At 61.0% G+C, this 9547-nt stretch overlaps 3 protein-coding genes across 4 annotated transcripts in view; 2 read left to right on the top strand and 1 right to left on the bottom strand.

The window, feature by feature from the left end:
- Window positions 1-26: 26 nt before the first annotated feature.
- CHLRE_16g647750v5 (uncharacterized protein) lies at window positions 27-2188 on the bottom strand. The gene has a single exon (XM_043070738.1). The coding sequence runs from the start codon at window positions 1801-1803 to the stop codon at window positions 1285-1287; it is 519 nt and encodes a 172-aa protein (XP_042915381.1). The 5' UTR covers window positions 1804-2188; the 3' UTR covers window positions 27-1284.
- Window positions 2189-2288: 100 nt separating this feature from the next.
- Window positions 2289-8502, top strand: CHLRE_16g647700v5 (uncharacterized protein). Its single transcript, XM_043070737.1, has 9 exons — window positions 2289-3066; window positions 5369-5508; window positions 5622-5675; window positions 5919-5954; window positions 6272-6358; window positions 6630-6683; window positions 6917-6952; window positions 7306-7461; window positions 7690-8502. The coding sequence occupies exons 2-9, from the start codon at window positions 5395-5397 to the stop codon at window positions 8239-8241; spliced, it is 1089 nt and encodes a 362-aa protein (XP_042915380.1). The 5' UTR covers window positions 2289-3066; window positions 5369-5394; the 3' UTR covers window positions 8242-8502.
- A 46-nt stretch (window positions 8503-8548) lies between these two features.
- The window catches only part of CHLRE_16g647602v5 (uncharacterized protein), a 22621-nt gene continuing 21622 nt past the window's right edge, over window positions 8549-9547 (top strand). For both annotated transcript variants that reach the window (XM_043070735.1, XM_043070736.1), the window contains exon 1: window positions 8549-9136. The gene's annotated coding sequence lies outside the window, so the exon portion shown is untranslated. The remainder of the gene's footprint in view (window positions 9137-9547) is intronic.

Raw genomic sequence — 9547 nt, 5'->3', positions numbered from 1 at the left:
TCTGTATTGAAAGAGTGTGCGCGGCAAGTGCAGGGGCACCTGATAAGCCACGCCTACCCCACAGCCATGTGCCCCTATACGCCAAGGCACCGCAGTGGCGAAGGCCAAGGCACCGCATGCCCTGGCGTGGCGCAGCCCCGCCCCCCTCCCGCATCATCACGTATGGGCGGTGGGGGATGTGCGGCAGGCCTGCGAGGCGCACAGCTCCCGGCACCGCTGCACGGGCTTCAGCAGTCGCAGCCTGCCGTATGACGTCATGTGTATGTGTGCTTGTGCAGATCAGTGGGGCCGTGCCAGGCACAGTCGCCATGGTATATGCAGGTGTGCGCTATGCTTGCAGTGGACGCGGTGCGGCAGTGGGCTTCACCGCCTTGCCTCGTGGTAGCTGTGGGGCAGGCATGACGGTAGGAAGCCCTCATTCGCCACCGCCCCTCATGGTGGTGTTGACAAGTGTTCCCCGGTCACGGGAAAAGGGGCTGAGCCCCTCCACAGTCTGAGGCCGAACAACCTCATCGCCCGGACATAGCCGGGGTCGGTTTCCACAGGCACATAGCCAAAGGGTGGTGTTGACAAGGGGTGTCAGCTTTGTACAGCTGGAAAATGGGCTGAGCCCCCGTACGCTTGGGAGCTAATAGGCGTGTAACGCCCCGTTAGAGCCTCCATGCCGCTACGACGCGCAGGTGCATCGGCTAGGGACACTCGGGTTGGGGTCGTGCGGGATTTCCCGCGCCACATGCGTGCCTTGTCACGTTCCGAAACACCCCACGCATATCTTTCGCCTCCTGCCATACTCAACACCTCCCCGGCGCCCCACGCTCAAAGGGCTAGGCGCGGGGCGGGGGTGACCTCGGGGCTTCTCGGCATTCTGGCGCGTCGGCAGGCATGGCTCAGCAAGTCGCTCACAACTTTCGATATACTTCCCCGCTTTGCTTGCCGCCAACATAGTTTGTCTTATAGATTGCATATCGGCGGGCACCGGATGCTTTCCTCGCGACCTCGCGAAAGTCAATTTCCATGGATGCGCGAAGGCACTTCTCGCTCCGCCCGAATTTTCCCTGCCACCTATTTACATGCAATAGGCATTAACAAATACTAATACGTAGCAGTCGCAGTTTGTGCCAGTATGCTATGTTTTGCCGACGCACGCAGCCACGCAGCCACGCAGCCACGCAGCCACGGACAGGGGTGTTCCTGGGGGGCTTCGCCCCCCCCCTGGAACGCTTCGCTGGGGGGGCTCAGCCCAAAAAACACCGGTTGTGTTGCTCCAGCGGGCGATGCAGGCGCCTACAGCGTCATCTGCGCAAAGTTGAGCTGAGTATTGCTGATGCCCAGGAGTCGGGCAAGCTTGAGCCTCCGCGCGCGCGACTTGGACGAGTACTCGTTGTCGTCCGTCTCGCTCTCACTCTCGCTTGCATCCTCATACTGTCGTAGCAGCGACTTGGACTTGCTCTTGTTCCACGTGTTCCGGGAACCGTCGGGCAGCGATTCGTTGCCCGCAACCAGGAGCTGCAGGATAGACTCGGGAAAGTCCACCGTTGGCATGGAGCCGTCCGGTCGAGGAACCACCTGCAGACGGTCGCTCCGCGTTGCTGCCGAGTTCTGCTGCTTCACGACAAGGATGTCGACCTTGACCATGGTCTTGTCCAGCTTCGTGGAGACGTCATCCAGCTTCGTGGAGATGGCAGCCACCTTCGTGGAGAGGACATCCACCTTCGTGGAGAGGCCAGCCACCTCGTCCTTGATGGGCTTGAGGGCGTCCTCCAAAAGCTGCTTGAATTGCTCAATAGAAATGATCGTAGACATCTTGGGAAGAATTGCAGCACGATGAACGCGATAAATGCAGGAATTGAAGCACAATGAACGGAACGCTCAGGTGCTCGGAAGAAATTAGCTCAGAGGAATCGCTGTGGCAGCAAGCGAGCAAGGGAGCACTCAAATAGGGCAGTCAACACCCCCGTCCCGCTCATCATCCCGCCAAATCCAGGTTCCGGCAGAGTCCGCACCCCAACCTCAAATCCCAAGTTCCCAAATCCCCAACTCACCTAAACACCCACACGCTGGCATGCGCCACGTGTAATTTGCATATGAACTAAGCAAGCTGCGCGCTGGCTGCCGTCAGGGGTTCGGGGTGTCCAACTCGATTTCTCGAATTTCGATGGAAGGTGGCCGGCTGGGCCCCAACAGCGCGCCAAGCCATTACCCACGGTGCCAGAAACCCATATAATGCAGTGCGGTAGCCCTAACGCCGTGGTCTGAATGTCGCGTGCTCTCAATTGCTCGATGTAGGCCCAAAGCCCCAGGCGCGCACGCCGACCATCCGCTACTGCCCCAGGACAATAGCTTGCAGGTTCTGAGACCCGGTGTGGGCTCATACGGGCTTTCCGAGCATCATTCAGGCAGGGTTGGGGAAGCGGCAAGAATTTGCCCCCGATGTATGCCCTCGAAAGATTGGGCATTTCCCAAGTTGGCTTCTCGCAGCGTTGGGCTGCATCCGGCCCCCGAATCTCGCAGACTACCCCTTCCCGGGGGGGGGGTTGGGGCCCTGGATGCCGTGGGCGAGAACGAGGTTGGGGCGCTTCTCGCCAGTGGCGGCGGCCTACCCCTGGAAGACCCGGCCCAAGCCCTGCGTTCAGGATATGTTAATGACGAGTGTTGTGGAAACGAATGCGTACGTAGACCAGAGCGGATGGCGGAGTGGGCTTGCAGGCGGCACGAGAGTAGGCAGTTAGTAGCGCAAGTTGCGAATTCACATGTTACCTCGTAACCGACGGTAAACGCTGTGGACGGTCGCGCCCATGGCTGGCTGACGGAAAGCGGCTGCTGTATTGGGATGGCTGGGCTGGACGATGGCGGCCGGGCGTTGCTTGGGAGTTGGGACTACCAGAAAGGATGCGCCCGAAACCAACCTGGAGAACACCAGCGCCCCATGTTGGATTGTGAACCTGCCGTCCAAACTAATACAACCTAAGCCCCATCTTTCCCATACGGCAATAGAATATATTGGGATCCTTAAGGAGTTAAGCGCACCAGACACCACGTCTAACCCCACACAGGACGTGAATTCAGGCGGGAGTCGGCTGACAAGGGGTGTCAGCTTTGTACAGCTGGAAAATGGGCTGAGCCCCATGAAGCGCAAGGGATGTGACGATGGGCACCGGCGACATGAACAGCACCCTTGCAAGCCCATCCAGCGGGACTGGCCACTATGCCAACGCCGTGCCGAGGCACCGACATGCCCTGTCCCCGCCACGCCACGCCAACTTACCCACGCCACTTCACGGTCCATGATATCCCAAATGCACCTCACCCACATCCCACTCAAGCACCGCAAACGGCTAGCCGGGCTCGGGCGCGGGATCCCGGGCCTCGACACATGTAAGGCTCGGGGACGCATGGTTTGGCTGTTGCAAACAATTTCGACATTCTTGCCCCAAGACGCTTGTCGTCGACATGTTTTGATACATGGGTGTAAGATATTTAGGGGCCGAGAGCTATACTCGCGGACTGAAGAAAGTCAAGATGTCCATGGACTCACGAGGTCGCTTCTCGCTCCGGCCGAGTTTTCCCTGCCGCCTATTTTTCTACAATAGGGAATAGCAATTAATAATACGTGGCACTCGCGGTTTGCGCCAGTTTGGCACTTTTTGTCGACGCAGGCAGGCACGCACGCAGGCAGGCACGGACAGGGGCAATCCTGGGGGGCTTCGCCCCCCCCTGGATCGCTTCGCTCGGGGGGCTCAGCCCAAAAACTTCGGCCGATCGGCCAAACTTCGGCCCTGGCGCAGTCTGCCAAGTCTGGTTTCGCACCAAAGGCGTGGAGGCATGGGGTCCATTCAATTGTAATCCGCACCCATAGGCGCGGCGCACTGTTACCAAGTGCTATATGCCATGCTATGAGTTCCAGGAAAGGCGTTATGGGAAGGCGAGGACAAGGGGAAGACGGGCAAGGAAGGCGCGAGGTCGGCACCGGCTGTCACACGCTCCCCCCCCCCCACCCCCACCCCACACACACACGCCTACTGCTGTACTACTGCTGTACTACTGCGGCAGACTGCACCCGACGGCGACGCTCCACCGGCGGCGCTCCCCGTCGGCGACGCTCCACCGGCGGCGCGCTTCATGACCTGACCCGTGCGCCCAGCAATTGGTAACAATACCGCGCAGCACCACGCTTGCTGTCAAACTATCAAAGCACAGCGCCTGCAACGGTAGGCGCCCGTAAGCCACACACCACGCGCCAGCCCTGGTGGTCTTAGCGGGAAGTTTGTACAGGGGGGGGGTACGAACTAAACCTCCAGACCCCATGTCCCAAAACCTCCCGACCCCCCCTCCGGACCGACCGACCGACCCCCACCACCGTGCAACCCCTCAAAACCCCCTCAAAACCCTTTGGCTTTTAGCCAGGTCGGTGTCAATCGACTGCTCTCGGCGAGCTCTACAATTGTATACCTCCGGTTCAGCTGGAGGCACAACTTACCCGGCAGCGATGCCACACATGTCCATGTGTCCATGGCCGGCCACCGACCCTTCTGTCAGACTACCGGGGCGTGCGCTTAAGCTTACAATTGCGCTGTACATATGCGCTGTACATATGATGTTTGGGATTGTGCCGGAAGAGATTGGTCGACTTTCTCCCGGGATCATGTGAAGAATCCCGGGATTCATGTCACGCTCGATGGCCGGCGGCAGCCTTGTCGCCATGACCCACACGAAGCCTTGGCCGTTACACGTTAGCATCAGTTCGCATAGTCTCCATGACACCAGTGAGAGGCGCTCGAGTGGGGCTCTACGCTACTACGATGCCGATGTGGACGGACATGCGGCCGCTTTCCAGCGGCCAAACGTTCTGCAAATGCTTTAGTATGTACATGCTAATGTGTGCTAGTGCTTGTGCTAATGGGCGGAGCGTTTAGAGGGGCGTTTAGGGCGCAGAGACGAAATCTGGCAGTCCCGCGTGACGAAACCTTGGGGACCCCCAGCCCCGACGACCGACCCTGAACTTTGAGGGCCCATAACTTTGCAATTACTACCCTGATTGAAACTCTGAAAGTGGATTTGGAGTCCTCTCGTCAAGCTCTTTCATTTTAGAACATGGGGCCTTTCCCAGTCGAAACTACCCCCCCCCCCCCCTGGTTTGTACGTCAGGCAATTTCCGGGGCCAGCCGGGGGCCCCAGCCAGCCTGCTCCCGGCCGGCGAAGACCGCGGCCATGAGCTGCAAGCCTCCAACGAGGCTCAAGGGCCGCCTCCTGTGGAGGGGCGACCTGGTCAGCAGGTCAGGTGATGCAACGCGAACCAGCGGGGCTTTCGGGATTTCTCGAGCCGCCAGCTTCCAGCTGGCGTGTCAGTTGTTATTTGCTTTCAACACAGTTATAAGTTACAGTTTTTTTTGGCCCATGACACCAGTCGGGGGCTTCCTAGGGCTTTTAGACCAAGCGCTCGCGCCCCGCAGCCGACCGCGCGTGCGCACACAGCGCTTATGTGGGCGCAAAAGACAGCACACGACAAATGTAGGCCGCCTAGGCTCGTTTCTGGCGACATCCAGCTCGATAGCTCTCGCGCTTTCGCGCTTTCGCTCCCTTGACTTCTGCTTTTGCGCTGTTCTCTACTTCAAATGGTGCAGGCGACGACGGTGCAGGGGCGTGCTGACCGTGGTGACGGGGGCGACTCCAGCACGGTGAGCCTCGCGTGTTAGTAGCGCTTCGGCTGCTGGCGGCCCTACTATCGGGGGCCCGCAGGGACCGTGTGCTGCCAGGGTGCGAGGTTCAGAGGATGGGGGTGGGGAGGCTGAGCTGATTGAGATGGTTTATATTGCGCTTGGGGGCCTGCGCAACGTCTTGCTGCAAAACCAGGGGGTCCAGTTGGCACGTGTCAGGACCCTCTTGCTGCCGAAGCCCAGAGTCCCCTACTTGCATTACAGGTCGAGGCCCAAACTGTCAAGCGCCTCAAAATGGAGGTGGGCCGCATGGTGTTGGGCGTGGGCTGGTGTGTGGGCTGGGTGCAAGGCACGGCATGCACGACATCCCAGGGTCATGCCTTCCTGGGTGGTGGCTGGTTGGAGCTGGAGGCGTTCGTACGTGGTCTGGGCTAGAGCTGGGCTGGAAGGGAGTTGTAATTGGACGCACACGCCGCGCACCCCATCCATGTCAAGCCATGGAACAAGTGGCTCGGCCCACAACCTGCCCCGATGAGCAGCACTCCGCATCGCAGTGCGGCGCACCACACATGGCGATAACACCCCTGGTGTGCACGAAACGCATTTGGTGCGCGCAGAATGAGACGCTCAAGGAGAAGCTCAAGGCGAAGGAGAAGGAGCACGAGGAGAAGCTCAAGGCGAAGGATGAAGAGAACAAGGCCAAGGTGTGTGTTTCTTATGTGCGTGTGTGTGAAGCACGTAGGGTTGTGCTTTCCTTCTGCCGCTGCTACCGCTGCAACTGCTTCTGACAATGATGATGGCCAGTCCTGAGTACCATGCGATGATGGTTGCAACGGCTGGAGCGCAAGCTAGTTGTGCGCCGTGTTACCATGCACTCTCTTCCTTTGGCAGTAGCGGTTCGCATGTGATTGCCCCGCTCTTTCGTCTTGTGGCGCGTTTCTGTCCTTATCAGTTGGTATCCTTATCCTCCTACAGTTACAAGCCATCGATGCCATCGTTGAGGCGCTGGTCAATCGCGAAATCACGCCGGTACGTGGCTGGGCAGTGATACGGTGTGCTTCGGCGACGGTTGGGTTGGTTGGTCGTTGCAGCAGACCGTGTACGTTTTTGTGGTTGCAAGTGCGGCGGCTAGGGTTGGGTACACGCCTTACTCTTATAAAGCTAGGCAGCAATGTTTATTTGTGGCTATGTGAGGCCCCAGCCAAATGGCATACGTCATGGCGACGCCGTCGATCTTGCCATCCCGCCCTCGACCATTCCAGGATCAGCTGAGGCTCCAGATGCGGGCGATCGTGCAGGTGGGTGAGCGGGGCGATTGGGCTGTGCCATGCAGCAAGGGGGCAGGCCGCATGAGTGTGAAGGACCGGATGCCGCGCTGGCTAGGCTTGCCGGCTGGGATGGCCGGCATTGTTGACGGGGCATTGGGCACGTCACATGTGTCATAAAACGCCAGAGTAGCGAGCGTGCTCAGCAACACCCAACTGTGAGACGCAGGATGGCTGAGGATTGCATGTTGACCTGGAACACCTGTACACGCATCTACCTCACTGCCAGCCCGACGGTCGCCATCATCTACACTGATGATGTGCGATGGGTGAAGGTTGACACGCGTGTACCCCTCCCTGCCACGCGCCTTGCCCTGACCATGCAGGCTGATGAGATCGGCGGTGGCGGCAGCGGCGGTGGTGGCGGAGGGGCGAATGTAGCCGGGCCCTCCGCGCCGCTGCTGGCGGCGGCGTCTGCTCACCAGCAGGTACCGGACACGCAAAGCGGCATGGCGGCAGCGGCGGCGCAGCAGCAGCAGCAGGTGGGCGCCGTGAGGGCCTGAATTACAGGTAGTGGGCCACAGCGCGAGGGGTGGGCGAATGTTTTTGCAGCGGCGCATTTGTACTACCTCTAGGCTGCTGCGGGCGGTCCATCACTGCTGATGACTGAGTTGCGATCGGGCGCAGCAGCCCGCCGCCTGCCGGTGATGGTCTCTCGGGGGTCATCGTTTCAGCAGCAACCCGCTGTCGCACTGGCTCTGCACCGACAGGCCGGAGGAGACGGCGGCGTCGACGAGGCGGCGGCGGCCTCCGCGCGTCCTGCGGGCGCGGCTGATGCCCCGCTGGCGGCCATGAACACCGTCAGCGACAGCAGCGGCGCACGCGAAGAGGGCGACGCCATGGCGGTGGCGCCGGCCGCGGAGGGCGTGGCCGCGGCGGCTGCGGCGGCGCCCGGTGGTGCGGCTGTGCCGATGGAATCAGGGGCGTCGGCGGAGGAGGAGGGGGCGGCGGCGGCCACCATGGCGGACTCCCACTCGCCCGCCGCCTCCGGAACCTCCGCCGGCGGGTCCACTAAGTCGCCCGGCACAGCTGGGCCCGCGGCCGCGGCCGGGCTGCCGGCGGCTGCCGTGCCCACTGCCTCTCGCGTGGGCGGCGCGGCGCACACGGGCGGTGGCGGCGGCCCCAAGCGTGGCCGTGCGGCCTCCGGCAGCGGCGGCGGCCGCGGCAGCGGCAGAGGGCATGGAGGCGGCGGCACTGCGGGGCCGGCTGCTGGCGGGGGAGGAGGCGAAGGTGCTGCCGCGGGCCGGCCCGGCCCGGCGTAGGGCTGTCTCCCTGGTCAGCGGTGGCAGTGTGCGGTCAGCACGCATGCAGTTGTGTTGTTGATACCCCCCCCCCCCCGCTTAGAAAAGCGTGTCCCTGTGTCGACCAAAGGTCGCTGCTGACATCAGTGCTGCATTCAGGTATTCATCGGCTGGTAGCTCGCTAGCAGCAGGATCCGCATGCTTTACGCTAGCTTATAACCCTCAACTCCAGGGGAGGTGGATGGTGGCATCAAGCTGCCTGCAGTGTAAATCTGTTCGGCTGTGTGTTCGGTCCCGCCCACGTTGCGACTCTGGCACTTGCTTATGATGATGTGAACGTCTACTTCCTTCCTCCTCGAGCCCTTCCTGCCCTGTCTCCCTCCTCCCTCCCTCCAGCAGCAGCCGCAGCAGCAGCAGCAGTAACAACAGGCTCAAATACAGACGGACACCCAACAAGCGATTGACACGGCAGTGATCGACTTGTGGGGTCGCTTAAAAACATTCACAGCACTGGGAGTGCCGCGGAAGGGCTGGGATCAAGTGGGTGCGCAGCATCCCTTCCTGAGAGTAGTAAACAGCCAATTGCGCTGTCACACAGGTATGAACGCGGGACAACCCGCTCAGGCCATCACGGACAGTGACGAGGACTAAGCACGGTTCCGCAGGTGCAAGAGGGTGGGCTAGAGAGGGTCAGGGTTTCTGCTTTCTGTTTTCTGTTTATGTTTGTGGTTGGGCTGGGGGGCTTCGCCAGGGCCAGCGATGCAGGGTGTGGTTTCCGCCAGAGAGCGGCCCCTGCTGGTCCTTTTGAGGGGGCTTGGTTAGCTTGCTTCATGCGCCCTAAGCGCCTTGCTTTCCCTCTGTTGTGGCCAGGGGTGTTGTTTGTGGCGGGGCGGCCTTGTGTGTGTTTCTGGCCTTGGTGGGCGGTGTTTTCCTGGCGTGTGTTTTGGTCTGGTGTGTACGTGTGGTGTGGTGTGAAGGAGGCAGTTGTGTCGGCCCCTCTGAGGCTGCGCCCTAGCCTGCTGGCTGTTGTGCTTTCTTTTGGTGGAGAAGGCGTGAGCCTTGTGTCTCCGTGTCTCTTTTGTCTTGACCAGGACTGGGGCCTTATCCCCTGCTGTGTCGGGCGTGCCTAGGGGTGAGCGTGTGGAACGCGCTCACCCAACACTAGGGCTTGTCAGCCCTAGTCATTAGTGGCTTCGCCACTACCAAGTGTAATTATTCCCTCCTCCCTCCTCCCTCCTCCCTCCTCCCTCCTCCCTCCTCCCTCCTCCCTCCTCCCTCCTCCCTCCTCCCTCCTCCCTCCTCCCTCCTCCCTCCTCCCTCCTCCCTC

Source organism: Chlamydomonas reinhardtii, chromosome 16, assembly GCF_000002595.2.
Source record: "Chlamydomonas reinhardtii strain CC-503 cw92 mt+ chromosome 16, whole genome shotgun sequence".
Taxonomy (NCBI): Eukaryota; Viridiplantae; Chlorophyta; class Chlorophyceae; order Chlamydomonadales; family Chlamydomonadaceae; genus Chlamydomonas; species Chlamydomonas reinhardtii.
This window is presented reverse-complemented; position numbering and strand designations above follow the sequence as displayed.